We start from the raw sequence: 18,096 nt of genomic DNA, 5'->3' as shown, positions 1-18,096 counted from the left end.
GTCACAGAAGAGCTGTCTCCAGGAGACCAAAGTCATGCTCTTTCACATTCTAAGTGATTGGTTTGTGCAGTGAACCAAATCTGAGCAGTTCCAATGTTTGAAAATGTAATGACTTAAGTAGAAATACTAATATACCCTTCAAGGCCATGAAACATTTCCTTGGCCCTAGGAAACGTGTAAATTCTGTGAGCTCATGTAGGTCAATTTGATGGGCCTCTTATAACCTTAAGATTCATCTTGCTCCTTATCTTTCCTCTGCATTAAAATATGTTAATACCAGCTTTGGAATCAAATCAATTCTTTTCTTTTTAAATCTGCCTTTTTAAAACTTCCTTTGTATTTGCAGAATTACCAAGGGGTTGTTAAAAATTACCATATTTTCTACCTCTGCATGAAATTAAGCAAAGACCGAAGTACGAAAAGGTCATCAAAACAAGAGACTATGAAAGAAATCTGAGAATAGCGGTACATTGCTATTGATAGCCTAAAATTTAATTTAAAGTCAGTCCTGAAAATGTGTAATGGTTAAGGATTGAGTTTCTATCCTCATCCACATGTTAAAAAATCGTCTGTATTGGCTATCTCTAAGCAAATTAGTGGGAATGGGAGAGGGCGGGGAACAACTCACTAAGAATCTACTCATCTGTAGTCCTTTTATCTTTTCATTTAGAAGGGTAAGCTACTGAATATCATATATATGATGCGGTACATAAAATGTGATAAATGCTGCACCTAACACACAAAGTCTACAATAGACCATAGATCTGCAAAGGATTATGATCTATGGATCAGAACTAGCAGAGTTAACATCAACCCAGTTCCTAGCAAACGTTGCTAACTTATGGCCATAGCTATCATTTCAGACCCAATACCCCCTTTATAAAAGCAAATATTGTGTAGACCCCCTTCCCTTCCGAACGAGGCACTCTATCTTCAACTATAATTTTTAAGTACATTTAAATCAATTTAGAATAATGGAATATATGTTATTGTACATTCATAACTATACTATATTCCTATTCCTACACCCCGCTTAATTATAATAAGTAAGTTAGGATCAGGGAAAGCAATATGAGAAATTATCCCACACGGGAAGTTCAGGAAAAATGAAAGAGCAAAGGCAGAGATGGACTCTAAGCTAATAGCAGACCAGTGTTATCTGTAGACGATCACAGACAAAGGGGGAAAAATACTTAACTGGAGTATGTATAACATGCTAAGATAAATGACAATCTGTCAATGTTGACCAAGAATGAGGAAGTTTGATATTCTTGTGAATAAGCTATTTCTAAACGAACTTATAAAACAATTCAGTGTGTTATGACACGAGTTAAGAGTGCCAATGAAGTGCCCTGGAAACATTTCATCCCAGAGCCAGCCACATGTCCAAAGATGCATTCGGTCTGTGGTGGGAAAGATAAGCGGGCCGGGGGCTCCAGATGAGGGGAGCCGTGTAGCAAGTTGGGGCAAGGACGCAGATGCCAAAGCTGGGCCTGTCCCACAGGGAGCTCAGGAGGGACTCAGCTGCTGCTTTGGGAGGTGGCAGGAGGTGGGGGGAGGGGATAGCCCGACCCTGGCTCCTGAAGCACCCCTCCCCTCCCTTCCTACTTGGGTCCCACACAGCGCCCCTCACTCCATCCTGCCTTGGCCTACCTGTGCCCCACATACACCCCGGTGCTTCCCTCCCCGTTGCCTGACCCCGAGCCTCCCTGCCTGCCTTCGACCATCCCCAGTACCCCCATCGTGCCGTGACCTACCTGCACCTGGGGCTCCATCCTGCTTCCCTGCTGGGGACTGGCCTTCTTGGACATGTGCGTCTCGTGGCAAGCTCTGGAGCCCTGAAGTACCTGAAATAACCGTAAGTTCAGGAAAAGAATAAAGCTCAATGATAAAGAAAATCTCTATCATTTTATTCATTGAAGCATGTTGTTTATGTTTACATATAAAATATGCATATCTGTGTGCATATGCATCGCTATATTTTGGGGTTTTATGTAATAAAATTACATATTAACATTTTATTTCTTCAAAACGTTGAAGCATTGTGGCAAAACGTTAGCATTTAAAAATCTTTCTTTTAAGAAATCAAATCATATACAAATGCTTGAAGTTTCTTTTTCACCTTTCCTTTATCCCATTCCCTTCTTTGCATCCAAAGAGGTAACCGTTATCCTGAAGTCAGTGTTGTTTTACTTTCCCAGCTGTTTTTTTTTTCACCAGTCCCGCGGCCTGGAGAGGGTGGGGCTCCGGCGAAAGGACGAGGGGCGGGTTCCCCTCCCGATCTCAGAGAAGCTCCCAAAAGGGCAGCGGTGTGCCCACTTGCTGCCACCTCGTGCGGCTGCGAACCATTCAAATCGCTGGCGCCAAGAGGTACCCGGCGCTCGCGATTGGCTGAGCCGGACCAGCGCCCCTGGGCGGGGCCGGCCCCCTCGCAGCGGCCGCGTGTCCCGCCCCCACGCAGGGGCTTCGTGTCCCGCTCCACGCAGGGTCCCAGACTGGGACAAGAAGCCTGCCAAGGCCTCGAGCGGCGGGGCCAAGGGCCGGGGTGGGTGGCGTCTCTAATTCTAGTCCTCACACCCCTGCCTTTGTCCATGTGGAAGACCAAGCACCCGACAGGCGATGGGGCCTGCGGCCAGCTTCTCCCGCGCAGCCCTCACCCCTGCGTGCAGTCTCAGGACAGTGGGAGGAACTGAGAGCAAGTTAGGGTTGTCAGGCGCTGTTTCCCCAGAACCCGAGTGGAAGTGGGGGCTGGCAGCCTGTGGAGCTGTGGGCCCCCTGGGCGGACCCTGGGCAGCGGACTCCCTCCGAGAGCATGCTCTGGCCCTGGCTGGGGGGCTGGCAGGTGCCCGGAAGTATGAAACTCCTCAGGGGCTTCCCGGGGGCTCTGGGCTCAGAAGAGGGTGGCCTGGCTTCCACTGCTGCTCGGAGCCGGCCCTCAGCCTGGGGAGGAAGTCACCAGCTCTCGGGGTTACGTCCCCAAAGTGCCTGGATCTGAGGGGTTAAACAGGCGAGAGAACAGCTCTGTCCAGCTTTTTATTCAAAATTCTTCTACTCAATTAAGGAGATCATAAAAATGCTAAGCATGTCCCTTTCTTCCCAGGAGCTCAATGGACCGACCCATTGTGGTTTCATATGGGGAGCCCGTGGCCTGGGGGGCTGCCGAGGCCCTGAATTGGCCTTTGTGCCAGACTGAGCTCATGGCCGGGCTGCGCTGTGGCCAGATGCCCGGTCCAATCCCCTCCCTGCTCCGTTGGCAAGAGTCCCCGTGACCGTGGCCCTCATCCTGCCCACAGACTCTGCGGAGTTCTTGTCAAGGGCCCTGTTCTGGAACGTTCTCAGCAGACCCTCCTATGGGTCTGCGTGAGCTCAGCCCGTCATCCCAGGGCGGAGGGCTGGCCTGCCCCATTTTGGACTGGCACTCAGAAGAGGCAGGTGTGGCTGGCATTTGCCTGGCGGTTCCTGCCTGGGGGGGCCTGGGGAACAGTCCTGGGCAGAGGGCACCTCCTTGCTAGCCCTGCTGGGCACACAGAGGGTGGTGGAGTTACTGTGGTCGTCATTCTGAGCCACAAATTTAAGAACATTTCTTCTGGGCCGTCCCCCCACCTCAAAATAGCTGATATGCGGCCTGGGCATTGATTTTTTCCAGCTGAACCCCAGGAGCGGAGCTTCCTCTGTTTCCTGGGTGTTTTGTATGGACCCCTACTTGTTCTGTCGGGGGTGCCACTTCTCCCGAGGGAAGAAAGCCACCAGAGGTTCTGTTGTAACCTCTGGAATGTGCCTTTTCCTGGAAAAGCTGCAGTGAAATTTCAGGGAGGTGGAGGAGGGGAAAGGCCCCGGGGCTGTTTTCAGGCACAGCTGGTCACATGACTGTGGCACTTAGGGCCTTGGCATTTTTTAAAGGTGGACATAGAACTGGCGGGAGGTCAGGGCTCTCAGCCTCTGCTCCCCATCCTTAAACGCAGCAGCTGCAGGGAGACAGGTGGTGAGGGCGTGTCTTCTGCAGCCTGGTGGTGCCCTGGTGGGTGTGAGCTCCTGTCTGCTTCAGGAAACAGTGAGTCCAGCCCAGACCTCAGGCTGCCCTCCACATGTGGCCCCCGTGTCCCAGGCGGCCTGGCCTCTGGGGAAGGGGCTGGGAGCCGGGAGCTGCCCGGAGCAGCCCCAGCTGGCCATCTCTGCCCCCCACGAGTCTGGGCTGCTTGTCTCCACCCCCGTGGGGTGGAGTCACGACTTAGAAAGGCAGAGCTAGTGAGGTTGTCACAGTGGAAAAAAATACGACTTCTGTGAGTGAGATTCCCTTACTTAAAGAATAACAGTCATACACGTTCAGCCCCAGATCTGGAAAACAGCCTGTGACCCAGACCCTGCTCCGTCCGGTCCCCAGTGCAGGTGGGAGAGGCTGCCGGTCCCTCCGCCGTGTCAGGGTCACCCCAGGCCCGGTCCCTCCGCCCCTCCCCACATGCTGTGTGCAAGCCCCCACCTGGGGGCCCCGTCCCGCCCGCGGGGCTGGGGGCAGCCCCACGGAGAAGTGCAGAAGGAACCCCGTGTCTCGCCAGGCCAGGAGGTTGGGGCTGGAGTCGGTGCGTACGGGGCTGGGACAGGGCGTTTCCCAAGATGAGACAGGCTTCCTGCTCTCCCGGGTTTGTGTCCCGGGCCCTGACCCGCTGCAGACAGGGCTGCAGGCTCCACAGAAAGGCGGTGTTACAGCTGCCGTTCTGCACTGCATTACGCTTCAGATTGCTAGTTGTCTTTCTATAAAAGGTGCAGGTCTGTGAAGGAAGCTCTGGGCTCTGCTCCTCTCTGGGCACCATCAGGGTTGCCTGAGGTTACCACCGCCCTGACCCATCGCTCTTTCTTCCTGTGTCATCAGTGGAAGGCCTGCGAGAGCCAGGCTTCAACCCAGAGGCAAGGCAGGGAGGGATGTTCTTGTTAAGTGACAGTCAGCGCTCACCTGGGGCGGGTGGAGAGCGCGGGGCCAGGCTCAGCCCTTGGCCCTGACCAACAGGTGACCGCCACACCGAAAAGGGGCTCACAGCCCCACCTAGGTGGGAACCGCTGACCAGAGCAGCCACATCTTCCCCAACCACCGGATGGAGGGCCACCCGTGGCCACATCTTTACCGTTCCCTGGGGCAGAGAGGGAAATTTGTAGTAAACATGCAGTGACTTTGGGGTCACATGCGCAGACTTGGAAAGTGCGATCAGAAACTTCTTTCCTTCTGTTGAAAGTTGACAGTGTCCTTTCTAATATCGCAAGAAATGCCAGGCCGGGAGACGGCCCAGGTGGCCTCCCTTGGTGCTGGGCGCCACTGCTTGTGGGGACATGCGGTCTGGGCGTGTGTGCCTGTTTCCTGGTGGGGGTGTCACGGGGGCTTTGCAGGTGCTGTGGGGTTGACGGGGGTCATATGTGTACTATGTGTGTGTACATGAAAGCCGCACCTCTGTCTGGTGACCCTGCAGACCCCGGCCATCACCGGGTGTGGCCGTCGGAGAGGCAGGCCATGGTCCCCGCTGCGCACACACTCACACCTCTTTCCCTCCTGCAGCCATCGCCATGCTGAAGGACAAGGAGCCCAGGGCCTTCATCGTCAGGGACAGCCACTCCTTCCGGGGCGCCTACGGGCTGGCCATGAAGGTGGCCATGCCCCCGCCCTCCGTCCTGCAGCTGAACAAGAAAGGTGGGTCCCGGACGGCTCTGCTCAGCCCCACCTGCTGCTTAACCTTCCCGCCCATGCGGCCCTGGGGACAGGAACAGCCCTCACGGGTCTTCTCAGCATTTCCTGTCTCGGCTCTGTTTTAGGAAGTGCTGCCCAGCTCAAGAACGGAGGTTAATTGTCAGCTTTATTTTTCTGATTGCTCTGAGCAGGTGACCCAGCCCATGGGTCAGATGCCGGACACGGTGCCCACTCTCAGCCTGTCTGCCTCAGTCCCTCTGACTTCCGAGCGTAAACGTCTAATAAGTTCCCCTGTCTTCTCCCTGGCTCTCTGTCCAGTGCACACAAGCACACGTGTCCTCCCCTCTTACACCAGAGGCGGCTCACCACATGCCTGGCCTTCGTTCCTCCTCCCAGCCGAGCGTTCTGGTGGATTGAACGCGAGCCGGTGCGGGCCTGGTGTCACCAGGTCACCCCTCGGGGGAGAGGACGGAGCCTTCCGCCCTCCGGGCCAGGGCTTCGGCCGGTGCCGAGGGCCAGCGGGTACCACGTGGTTCACTCGGGCCTCTTGCTCTGTAACGGGCGCTCCGTGGCTTGACATCGTCAGGCCCAGGGAAGTGTGTGGTGCCTGCGCACAAGGCGAGCGTTGTCCTGCACCTGGTGGGTGTGCAGTGGACCCAGGCCGCGGGACTGTGGGGAGCCCGCCATGCCCTTCCCTCCCCGGGCATCGTAACCCAGCACCACTGTTCCTTCGGGGCCCCAGGTCCCCCGGCTCCGCCCCGCGAGGCCCGTCCAGCTGGCCCCGTGTCCTGTTGGTGGCCCCCCGGGAGCCTGCAAGCCACCAGCTCCCGGGAACAGCAGACACGCTGTGCTCGGCCTGGCCTCTTCCCAAGAACCCTGGTTCTCTGCCGGGAGCAGTGCCTAGAAACCGAGCTCCAATCACCAGGTTGCCCTTCGCTTCTGACTCTTGGCTTCCCTCCAGACCAGAGCTGGGGAAGACACCATTTTTAAAAATTCCTGAACTAAAGCTGATGCCACCAGCTCGCATACAGGGTCACGAGGTCCTTCCTCGCCTTCTCCCTCGGGGACAGGCTTGGCTTCCAGCAAATCAGTTTACGTCCTCCCTTCTCTGACCCCTAACACTTACTCTCATTTTTCTTTTTCTGTCACCCTCCTCTTTGCCTTTTTTTTTCTTATCGTTATGCTGCAAACGCTAAAGAATGGGAGTTTTTTTTTTTTATGGGAGTTTTTTTTTACCTCTCTTTCCCCCTAAACGGAGATTGTGGATGTCAGCACGTCACATGGCTCTTCCGGGGGGCACCTGGGCTCGCCTGGGGGCAGCGGGCATCAGAATAAGCAGGTTCTGAAGCCCCGGTGTTTAAAAAAGGTGCCGCTGCCCGCTTCCCTCAGACTCATGCCCAGCACCCAGTCCTTGGGTGAACTCTTTGCTTAAAGCTTCCTGGTGGAAAAGCGCCTGGAGTGAGTTACACCCTGCGGAATGTGAGACTCGGTGGCCCAGGGGTTATCAGGACGCAGGTGGTGGATGTGTGCACAGCAGCGGGGAGGGGCTGGGAAGGGGTGAGCCCGGGGCCGTGGTTGGAAGTGAGGGAGGGAGATGCTGTGTGCACACCAGCCAGGAGAGGGGAGCCTGGGACGGGAAGGAAGGAAGGAAGGAGGGACCACCACACACTCACTCCTGAGTGGAAACCAGGGCTTCTGGAGCTCAGGAGCTGCGTCGGCTTGACTGGGGGATGCAGGCGCTGGGCTGCAGGGAAACCCGTGGCTGACAGTTACAGCAGGAGTCTGGAGGCAGGAGTCAGAGCCCCGCAGCTGCCCAGCTCCTCTGTCTCCGCTGAGGCTTTTAAAGCGAGGCCACCTTTACCCCTCCTGCGTGCATCGCCTTTCAGGGAACACAGACGGTGGTGTGTAACTGTCCCCTCCAGGTGTGCAACCCGCCCATCTCTCAGGCTGACCTGCCTCAGCCTTGAGGCAGAGGCCACAAATAGGGGCTCTTGCAGGGGCAGACATCGGGGCTCACCGGCTTCGCCCGGCCCCTGGATGTGGCATTTGGATTTCAGAGCCCAGGGACAGATCTGAGAGGAGAGCTGGCCAAACCCGGAAAGAGGCCCACGGGTCCCCATGCCCCACTGGTTTCCCGGGGAGTGGGCAGCCATGGCCGCACGGCTGGGTTCCCGCAGTCACTTCGTGCCCTGGAACCCTTCCTGCCGGCTACCTGTCCCGTGCAGTGCCGGCACTCAGATGGCTGATGCCGTCTCTGTGTGTAACATGCGTCACGGGAGCCAGCTGGTCCTGCGTCAGAAGCATGAGTGGTCATGCAGGCTCGTCCCCACGGAGGACCAGGAGCGCCATGCTGGTCAGCGCAGGGCGGCGGCTCCTGTCCCTTCTGCTCATCTGTGCTTTCCCTCCCTGGACCACCTGCCGTTCCCTGGCGTTTCATGCTGTGCTTTCTCTCTGGGCTCGTGGGCCGGGTGAACGCAGGTGTGCGGGGGCCCGCCCTCCGGGGGCTCCTGCAGCTGGCTCGGGGCTCAGTTACCCAGGAGACTGGCACCACCCGGCTCTTTCCCGCAATGAGTTCTGGGGCATCATGCAGGGTCTGGGTCTCCCTGGCCTCCCGCTCAGGAGGGGAAGGAGCTGGAGTCCACATCACTGGCTCTTAGCTGCTTGTCCGGGTCCCTGGGGACGGTTCTGCAGGATGTTGCAAACGGTCCCCCGGGGACTCCCCAGCTCCAGGCATGGTCACTGGAGGCGTTCTGGCCGCCCATCCAGGCCATGACCCCCCCCAGCTCAGCTGCCTCCCGCGGGGCCGAGCTCTCCTTCCCATGTCCCCACCTTCCCAGGCGCTCGGTCTGTAAAACTTCTCTTCCTTTTGAATCTCTTGCCCCAGCTGGAGACTTGGCCAACGAACTGGTCCGGCATTTCTTGATCGAGTGCACCCCGAAGGGAGTGCAGTTGAAAGGATGCCCCAACGAGCCGTATTTCGGTGAGTGGCCGAGAGCCCGTGGTCGGCGTCCTGAACCCACAAGCCCGTTCATAGTGGGAGCTGCCTCGGATCCCGCAGGCGGTGTGGCCAGTCCTTTACAGATGGGCGGGGGGTGTCTCTGCCAAGAACCAGCCGCAGTCCCCTTCCCCCGACCCTTCCCCACCTGCCACGCTCCTCAGTTATTGAGGCTTTGCCCAGAGCCCCCCAGTAACAGAGCGTGCGCGCTGCTGAAGATAGAAGGGCCCCCTTTCAGAAGGTGCAGTGTGCTAATGCCTCTTTTGTCTTCGCCCGTCCGCAGGGAGCCTGACGGACTTGGTGTGCCAGCATTCCATCACGCCCCTGGCTCTGCCCTGCAAACTGCTCATTCCAGACAGAGGTACGCTGCCGGCTGCCCCAGGGCCGCTCTGGTTGGCTGGGTGGGCTCGCCCGCCCGCACAGATGCAGTGAGAACTATCAGACCGGAAGTTCCTTCTGCTCCCACGCTGGGGGTCCGCCCTGAGTAGCCCACCCCAGTCACGTAAGAGGTGGTCCCTCTGCACACACAGCCCTCGGTCGTATCTTCACATCGTGGGCTTTGGGAACAGTTTCAGTGGAGCAGAGACCCGTGGCTCAAAATTACAACATGCCTGGACTCAGGGACCTTCAGGGCCATTTACGTGTGAGTTTTATAATTCTGCACGATCACCAGCTGTTGATATTGTTGGCCAGAGGTGTGGGAAGGGCTCGGCTCTTTCCCTTGGTGTCTGTCTGAAAACACCCACAACACAGATTTAACACAAAGTGGCGTCCACTTCCCCGGACAGCCTCGAGGTCACAAATTGCATCATGGTCCAGAAAGACGATTCGTTTAAAATACAGGCAAAGCTGACTTGCTTTCTAAGATGCAGTTGTTCGTCTCCATTCACCCAGAGACGAGGAGGGTGTTTCACTGGGCTGCACCTGCCCCGGACATGGTGACGGTTTCTCCAGGCTGGGCTGTTTTCGCCTGGGGAGACCCCTCTCTCCGCAAGCTCAGTCACGGGCTTCCCCGCTGTCACGAGGGTTCTTGCCGGCGAGCCGGACCCATGTCTGTGTTTTCTTGCTCCTCCCGGCAGATCCGTTGGAGGATATAACAGAAAGCTCTCCCCAGACCATGGCCAACTCCGCGACGGAGCTGCTGAAGCAGGGGGCAGGTGGGTCCCTGCTGCGTCCCCCAAACCTCCCGGTCCTGGGCACTGCCGGGCTCCTTTCCTCCCCGTGCATCCCGGGAGGTTTCCGTTGGGAAGCTGCACTGGGGCTGGGGGGCCCAGGGGTCGGGGCGGCAGGTCCAGGACTCCGCAGGCTGATCAGGACCAAATTCCGTGGAATCAAGGTCGAGTCCTGGGTTTTGTTCGGGGGGGTGTGGTGAGGCAGGGCGTGATGACCTGCCCCTCCAGCTGCAGGCGTGCAGATGTGCACGTGACCAGTGAGTCCACAGAGGGACTCACGCTGCCCCCAGCCCAGGCTGACCCCAGGCGGCGACTCCCCGGAGCACTGTGTTCTTAGTAACAGGCTTTATTTTTCAGCACAGGTTTAGGTTCACAGCAAACCTGGCAGGAAGGTACAGGGATTTCCCATGTGGCCCTGCCCCCACACGTGCACAGCCTTCATCCCAGTCCCTGAGCCTGCAGGGGCCCGTCATCATCACCAGCGCCCACAGTTTACACGAGGGCTCCCTCTCGGCTGTGTAAGGACACGTGTCCAGCATTGCTGTCCCACAGAGCAGTGCCTCCGCGCTCCACCCACTCGCCCCCCTCCCTCACCCTGGCCACCCCTGGTCCTTGATGGCCCCGTGGTTTTGCCCTTTCCAGAGTGCCGCATAGTTGGAATCATACAGCACGTAGCTCTTTAGACTGGCTTTCTTCCCTGGGTCATATGCATTCAGGACCCCTCCATGTCCCTTCACGGCTCTGTGGCGTGGTTCTTTTTATCACCAAATGATATCCCATCGTCGGGACGGACCACAGTGTATTTGTCCATTCGCCCGCTGAAGGACATCTTGGTTGTGTCCACGTTTTGGCAGTTGCAAATAAAGCTGCTGTAAACAGCCACATTCAGGTTACGACGTGGACATAATTTTCATCTCCTTTGGGTAAAGACTGGGGAGCCCAAATGCTGGATCGTAGGGTAGGAGTGTGTTCATTCTGTAAGGAGGCACCAAACCGTCTTCCAAAGTGGCCACACCGTTTGCATCCCCACCGGCAGTGCTGAGTGTCCTGTGGCCCCACGTCCTCCCCAGCGTGTGGTGGCGTCTGTGTGCTGGGTCGTGGTCCCTCTTGTTGTTTTGATGGCATCTCGTTGTTTTAATTTCGCATTTCCCTGGCAACATTTGACATGAAGTGTCTTCTCAGGTGCTCATTTGCCATCTGTGTGTGTGTCTTCTTCGCTGAGATGGCTCCGAAGGCTGTTTGTCCATTTTTAAATAAGGTTGTTGTTTTCCTATTGTTGAGTTCCGAGGGCTCTTCGTATGTGCTGAATACAGTTCTCTGTGCGATTTGTCTTTTGCAAATACTTTCTCCCAGGCGGTGGCTGGTCTTCCCGTTCTCTTGACAGTGTCTCTCTTGGGGCAAAAAACGTTTTGTGGGAATGAAATCCATTTTTCAGTACTTCCCTCCATGGATCGTGGCTTTTGTACTGTATCTAAAAATCATCACCAAACCAAAGTCATCGAAATTTTCTCCTTTGTTGTCTTATAAGAGTTATAGTTTTGGGTTTTACACTTAGGTCTACGTTCTATTTTGAGTTAATTTCTGTGAAGGGTGGAAGGTCTGGGTCCAGATTCATGGTTTTGGACGTGGATGTCCGGTTGTTTGAGCCACATTTGCTGAAGAGACTGTCTTTGCTCCTCTGTCAGAGATTGGTTGGCAGTGCTTATGTAGGTCTGTTTCCGGGCTGACCGTCCTGCTCCATTGATCTGTCTGTCTGTTATTTCACGAACACCACACTGTCTTGATTGCTGTAGCTTTTGAGTAAATCCTGAAGGCGGGTAGTGTCAGTCCTCCAACCAAGGTCTTCCCCTTCAGTCCCGTGCTGGCTGCCCTGGGTCTCCTGTCTCTCCGTAGATACTTCAGAACCAGTCTGTTGACGCCCACAGAGTATTGGAATTTCAGTGACTCCACAGATCAGCTTGGGGAGAAACGACACTTTGACTCTGTTGAGTCTCCCTGTCCATGAACATGGGACATCTCTCCATTTATTTAGTTCTTTGATTCCATTAGTGGGACTTTAGCCATTTTCCTCATATAGGTCTTGTACCTATTTTAGCAGATTTACACCTACCTATTTCATTTTGAGCGAGGTGCTAATATACACGGCATTGTGGACTTTTTTTTAATTGAAGTATGCTCAGTTGCAGTGTGTCAATTTCCAGTGCACGGCATCACGTTTCAGTCATACACGTACATAAGTATATTTGTTGTCATGTTTTTGTGCATGATAGGTGTTTATAATTCCACATTCCACTGTCTTCTGCTGGTGTCCAGGAAAGGGACTGACTTGTGTGTGGTCACCTTGTACCATGTTGTGTGTGGTCACCTGCAGCCTTGTGCAGTAGCTCACTCTTCTCAGGCCAGGTCACTCCTGCAGCATTGGGTGCCCAGCTAGTGACCCCAGCTTGAGAGGGTTGTGGATGAGCCAGAGACCACAGGGCTGTTGCGGGTCTGCGGCTCTGAGGGACGGACACGGCTGGAGAGGACTAGGGGCCCCATGACCTGAGATCCCCGGTTGGAGGCCTTTCCCACAAGGTGGACATTGACTCTCAGAAGTGCTGGTGAGGGAATCCCTGTGTCTGTGGGAGGCTGGACTAGGCTGCCCCCGTTCTCCACCTTTCTCTGCCTGTGGAGTTCTTCGTAGCTATGACTCCGGAAACAAAGGAATATGCAGGAAACAGGCATTTTCTTGTTGCTTCCTCTGCCCAATGTGCATCATTCTTCTGTGCCGGTTTTCTCAGCAACGCTGCTCAAGTAAAACCTCTCTGTTTTCAAAGGAGACTTTTAGTGCTGGACTCTCTGTAGACCATCCTTAAAGGATACGCTCTCCGTGGCCAGAACAAAGGTGACAGGAGTTTGCCCAAAATAGCGAACACGCTAGAACCGAGACCCCGAAAGGCAGCAGGGGTCTGTGTCAGTCCCAGTTCCGATCCAGGCCTGCCGCCCCCGCAGGACCCTTGGCCTGCAGACGTCAACATTATCGTGATAATCTCTCCCCAAGTCAGTAGCCACAAAGGCCAGATGAGCAGGTGCCGAAAAGTCCCTCGGGGACCAAAACATGGTCACATGAACCGCCGTGCCCCTGCCGCTCTGCTTTTGTGTAAAAAGGCTTCTCCTGGCCCAAGAGGAATGGCCATCCTCTCTGCAGGGCCCAGTTGAAAGGGCCAGTCCTGGGTGACAGCCCGTGGCAGCTTGGAAGCTGCGTCCCCACGGCAGAGGCCATGAGCTCGCCGCCTGCGCCTTGTTGCCGGGGGTCATCCCCACCCAGGTGCCAGGGCAAATTACGCAGCAGGTGGACAGTCGTCCGGGTCTCCTTGGCCCCAGACAGGGTGACTCTCACACTGGCCTTGGGGCAGGTGTGTCTCTGGGTCGCCACTGTCCACGCCGGTGGAATTAGGAGCAAAGGGCGTTGGCCTCGGCCGCACCTCACCCGGGCCGCGGGGATGTGCGGTTCACATGCCTCCCCTCCGTGTCTTCCAGCCTGCAACGTGTGGTACCTGAACTCCGTGGAGGTGGAGTCCCTCACCGGACACCAGGCCATTCAGAAGGCCCTGAGCATCACCCTGGTCCAGGAGCCGCCCCCCTTGTGCACGGTCCTGCACTTCAAGGTGTCGGCCCAGGGCATCATGCTGACTGACAACCAGAGGAAGTGCGTGTGCAGGGCGGCAGGGGCGGGCGTGGAAGGTGTCATTTTTGCAAATGCAAACATCTTTCAAGTCGTTTCTGAGAAAGACTCAGACTGTGATAGGAGCCACTCCCCTGCCCTTCAGTGTCACTGCTCCTGGCTGGAGGTCATCCCGTCCAGGTGAGCCTGTGATCTTTACGTCCACGTAACATCAGTGATTATGTAATAACATAGTAACACAAGGATGCTTGATGCTAACAGAAAGCATTCATTTCCTAGACGTGAGAGCGCGTCAGTACCGTCTGAACGCCCAGAGGGCAGGCACCACCTCCGCCCCCGGGGCTTCCCTCTGAGCAGGGCTTCCGGCGGGACACCAGGGAGGGACACCGGGGAGCCTGGCCCGAGTGTGGGGGCGCGGACAGAATGGCGGCAGACGCGTTCCTCCCCTGGGCGGGGCCTCGGACCAGGGTCAGAGGCATTTCAGAGGAAGTTGCTCTTTGTTATGCAGATGGCCTTGCTGACCAGGGGGCCATGCCATCAGCCCTAAAGGTGGTGGCAGGAGCTTCATGGGGCAGTGGTGGGTTGGGGGGGGCCGGCAAGGAGCACGGCTTCTTTCTTCAGAGCATCTCTGTTGCTCCCAGCTGCGTGCTCTTCCTGTGTCTCTGGCTTCCCTGTGTCCTGATAAATCTGCGGGGGCAGGCTGCGTCCACTGCACTCAGAGTCCTTCCTGTGGCTAGAGACGGGACTGAACTCACTGGCTGATATGGGCAGAGGGCCTGGGTCCCCGGTGACAGCCAGCCTCGGGGTCCCCAGATGCCTGGGCTCCGCCTGTGCCCTCCCTGACGCTGGCCCCTCCTCTCTTGCCTTCTCCTATGAGAGCACAGCCGCCAGCCTCTGGGGACACCACCATGCTGGACTGTGTCATGGAGCCTCATGACCCCAGGCCCATAGGAGCAGGGCAGGCTGTCAGGGAAATGGGGACCTGGGACCATGGACAGAGGGGTCCCCTGGGGAAACGGGGAGCCAGGACTGAGGACAGAGAGAGGGGTCCCCTGGGGGCTCCCCCGCAGCTGTGCGGGGCCCCTGTTAGCAGCACGTCCCTGGGATTTCCTGAGCACAGCCCTCGACAGTTTGGCCCCTGTCCTGGGGCTGCGGCTGGCTCTTCACATGCTGTTTCACAGGCCAGCATCCAGATTGGAGACCGGGGTGTTCCCCAGGGGTGAGGGCAGGCAGTCGGGCGTCACTCCCTGTGACCTGTCCCCCACACGCTCTGCAAAGAGCCCCTCACCCAGGCCCTGCCCACTTTCCTAGAGCGCCAGCTTCAGGTCTGCTCACTTCCAGTGGGTGAAAACGCAGAATACGCTTCTGCCCCGAATCTCCTCGTGGGGGCCCCAGTGCCTCACTGTCCCCGGGACACCCAGTGACGGGCTCGCCCGCCTGTCCCCCACAGGCTCTTCTTCCAAAGGCACTACCCCGTGAGCAGCGTGATCTTCTGCGTGCTGGACCCCCAGGACAGGAAGTAAGGAGTGTGTGTGTGCCAGCCCCGTGCCGCACCCGCCGGGCCAGGGGCCTGAACCTCACTCTCCCTTGCTCTCTGACTTGCCAGGTGGATCACAGATGGCCCCTCCTCAAGGTATGTCGCCAGCGGTCTCCACAGCCTCTTAGTGGATGGTTGCCTCTGAAGCTGAATTCTTTCCCAGATGCCCAAAGAGGAAATGACCCCATAACGCCAACGGGTTGGGGTCTGGCTTTAAACAGAAATGAAAGTGTTCGTAGACAGAAAGTGTCCACAAAGGGTTACCTTTTCTGCTTGCTCTTTGAGCAGTATGTACGTCCAGCCCATAAGATACAGTACAGAGAGCATGGGGCGGTTGGCACAGCATTTCCAGCCTGGCCGTGGGGCCTTGGACCCTCCAGAGCCGTCTGCATCATTCCCCCAAACATGACTGCCACGGCGTCCAACCTCGGGGGTCCCCTTCCAGGATTCCGATTTCACACTCCTCATTTGTCTGGGCATCTGATAAAGTGCCGGGCAGGTGGGGCGTGACCCCCCAGCTCTGGCCAACAGGGTGGACGGCACTCCCCGCTGCGTGGACGGGGCCGCCCCAAGGGGGCCACTTGGCACCATCGGCCAGTCCCTCCCTTGGCATGGAAGCCACTCGGCTTATACAAAAAGATTCCCCATTTCCCTGAGAAGGAGGAGAAGGACTTTTGCCAAGGATTTGGATTCAGATAATGGTAGTTACTGTGTTAAGTCAGGGCTTGAGAAACCCTGTTCAGATAAAGGCTTCAATTCTAAGGAAAATAGTTCGACCGTGCCGTTCTCTCAGTGTCCTCTCCTGTGTGTAGCCTGTAACTCAGGAGCACGCGGCCTGAGAAGGGGGCCCTGCTGTGTTTTCACCCCCCATCCGCTGGCCCGGGTGTGGGAGGAGTGTGGGCATCGGGCAGAGCCCACCGGCATCCACACCATCTCAGGACCAGAGCTGGGATGTTGTCACTCACGAGGTCTGTGAGGAGAGACCAGGTGGCCCCTTAGGAAGAGCCAGGTCCTCCCCTCCAAGACTCAGGTGAGGCGCTCAGGAGCCGTGCAGCGTCTGGAGGGCTCTGGCCAGGCCTGGGGTAGCCGCTGCAGTGCAAGTCCAAACCCTGTCCCTCGGGCTCCTCCCCTGTGACACCTGGGCTCAGCCCCACCCCCACAGGGTCTGGGAGGTGGAGGGAGGCGGGGCAGGTGGCTGGCGGGCTGGCGCCTGGGATGATGCAGTGGCCGGGAGGGGGAGCAGAGGCTGGCACCCGATGGGACGAGGCCCGCTGCTCGCTGACCCGCGTTCCTTTTGCAGGGTCTTCGGTTTCATGGCCTGGAAGCAGGGCAGCACCACGGACAACGTGTGCCACCTGTTCGCGGAGCATGACCCTTAGCAGCCCGCCAGCGCCATCGTCAACTTCGTGTCCAAGATCATGATCAGCTCCCCGAGGAAGATCTGAGCCTCGCACCTGAAGACCCCAGAGGGGCCGGCTGTGCCCCCGACCTCCCCAGCCCAGGAGGGAAGGGGCCCCTCCAACTTACACACCAGAACGAGCCACCCCACGGCCCAGTGGCCTTCCCGGAAAGACACGTTTCTGCCACCCAGGGCCCCAGCGGAGGAAGACGGGCGCCGGATGGGCTCCCAAAATTGCGTTCTTACATCTACGAGGGGAGGGGAGCCCAGCCCACTTGGCAGTGGCCCGAGTGGCCGCTGTGCCTCGGGGTAGCCGTCTCGGGGGGCTTCTGTCCAGCGGACACCCTGATGCCTCTGTCCTCTGGCGATCACCACGGAGAGGCTGATTGGTGGGCCTGAAAAGGGGTGCATGCCTAATGGAGGTTCGTGCAGGTCAGGCCCTCCGGATCACTGGGGCGTGAACAAGGGGTCGGCGTGATGGGCGGCGAGGCCAGGAGGTCCCTGGGTCCCCGTGGAGGGACTGCCTCTGCCTCCGCTCGCCCAGCTCTGAATGGCACGCTGGGCCATGAGGGGAACACCGTTTCCATAAAAGTTACGTTTTACTTCTGCCAAATTATTTATGGGAACAGTTTGCCAGTGCTGTGCAGTACTGGGGTCCAGTTACTGCCGCCTCCCCAGCTGGGTTCTCGGCGGAGCGTCTGCCCCGGGGCGGGTCACCGAGATTTGGAGGCTGTGGGTCCCCACTGGCGATGCTGTGGGCCGTGGCTGCTGCCCGCAGCCTTTCCGAATTCCTGACCACCCGCGCGTCCTTTCTGGGGAGGACGGTTCCAAGGGGTGGGACGCGCTTAGTTGTAGCCTCAGTCCCCACGCCGCACCGTCGTCTTGGGGTGGAGACTGCCCTGAGGACACTGCCCCGGGGACCTCTCGGTTGTCTTGTCCATGCCTGTTGGCTCCTGCCCGGGTCCTGCGTTCCGGCAGGAGGATGAGACCGGACGAGTCTCGGTCCTTCCAGGGAGCTCTGACTCAGCTCTGCTGCGTGTCCGCGGCCCGGATCAGGTGCGCTGTCTGCGCGGATGTGCGCACTGCAGTGCCGTGGTCCGTCCGCCCATCGGGTGGTGGTCCAAGGTCCCGCGGATGCCACAGAGCGAGAGACGGAGCTGGGCACCACCGTCTCCTTCCCCGTCACCTGGGCGCTCGCCCCCAGGCTCTCCCTCAAACAAGGGCCTCCCGGGCGCCTCCGCATCCCCAGTCAAGCACCAGCCCTCAGGTCACCAGGAATCACCGCAGCCAGCGGTCACCGCACAGGGCTTTGGAAATGTGCTTTGTGGACTGTTTCAAAGTGGGCAGAGACAGACTCGGCCGCGGCAGAGGTGGGATGGGCCGAACCGCAGTGGGCATCGAGCGTGTGCGCCTGCACGCGTGGGTGTGCGTGCCTGTGTGACTGTGTGCGCGCGAGTGTGTGAGAGCAGGCACTGAGTCCACTGTGTAGCTCCTATTAATGCACCAAACGCAAGTGCCTCATTTCTGTGCCAAATGTTTGCCTTGGTCTTCGTGGACCACCTTCCCTGCCACGTGGCTGCGTGGCCGGTAAGAAGATTGTACCGGCATCTTCGGAGGCCCGACGCCTTGGTCCTCAGCAGTGGCCTGTCTGGCATTTC

The 18,096-nt window shown here is 57.7% G+C and overlaps 1 protein-coding gene across 1 annotated transcript; it reads left to right on the top strand.

Moving 5' to 3' along the window:
* The first annotated feature begins 1,866 nt into the window (after positions 1 to 1,866).
* LOC141576712 (tensin-3-like) lies at positions 1,867 to 16,418 on the top strand. Its single transcript, XM_074360132.1, has 8 exons — positions 1,867 to 5,674; positions 8,556 to 8,651; positions 8,950 to 9,027; positions 9,746 to 9,823; positions 13,358 to 13,526; positions 14,953 to 15,021; positions 15,109 to 15,135; positions 16,340 to 16,418. Exons 1-8 carry the CDS (start codon positions 5,551 to 5,553, stop codon positions 16,416 to 16,418), a joined length of 720 nt encoding a protein of 239 aa, XP_074216233.1. The 5' UTR covers positions 1,867 to 5,550.
* The last annotated feature ends 1,678 nt before the right edge of the window (positions 16,419 to 18,096 follow it).

This window comes from Camelus bactrianus, unplaced genomic scaffold, assembly GCF_048773025.1.
Source record: "Camelus bactrianus isolate YW-2024 breed Bactrian camel unplaced genomic scaffold, ASM4877302v1 HiC_scaffold_23, whole genome shotgun sequence".
Lineage (NCBI taxonomy): Eukaryota > Metazoa > Chordata > Mammalia > Artiodactyla > Camelidae > Camelus > Camelus bactrianus.
The sequence above is the reverse complement of the archived record's forward strand: the minus strand, read 5'-3'. Positions and strand labels throughout refer to the sequence as shown.

Bases quoted from the DNA above. Each gene is read 5' to 3' on its own strand.
- LOC141576712 (XM_074360132.1), top strand. From the start codon at position 5,551: ATGCTGAAGGACAAGGAGCCCAGGGCCTTCATCGTCAGGGACAGCCAC. The intron at 13,527-14,952 runs GTGCGTGTGCAG...TGTCCCCCACAG, and splicing joins CTGACTGACAACCAGAGGAA to GCTCTTCTTCCAAAGGCACT. The intron at 15,136-16,339 runs GTATGTCGCCAG...TTCCTTTTGCAG, and splicing joins ACAGATGGCCCCTCCTCAAG to GGTCTTCGGTTTCATGGCCT.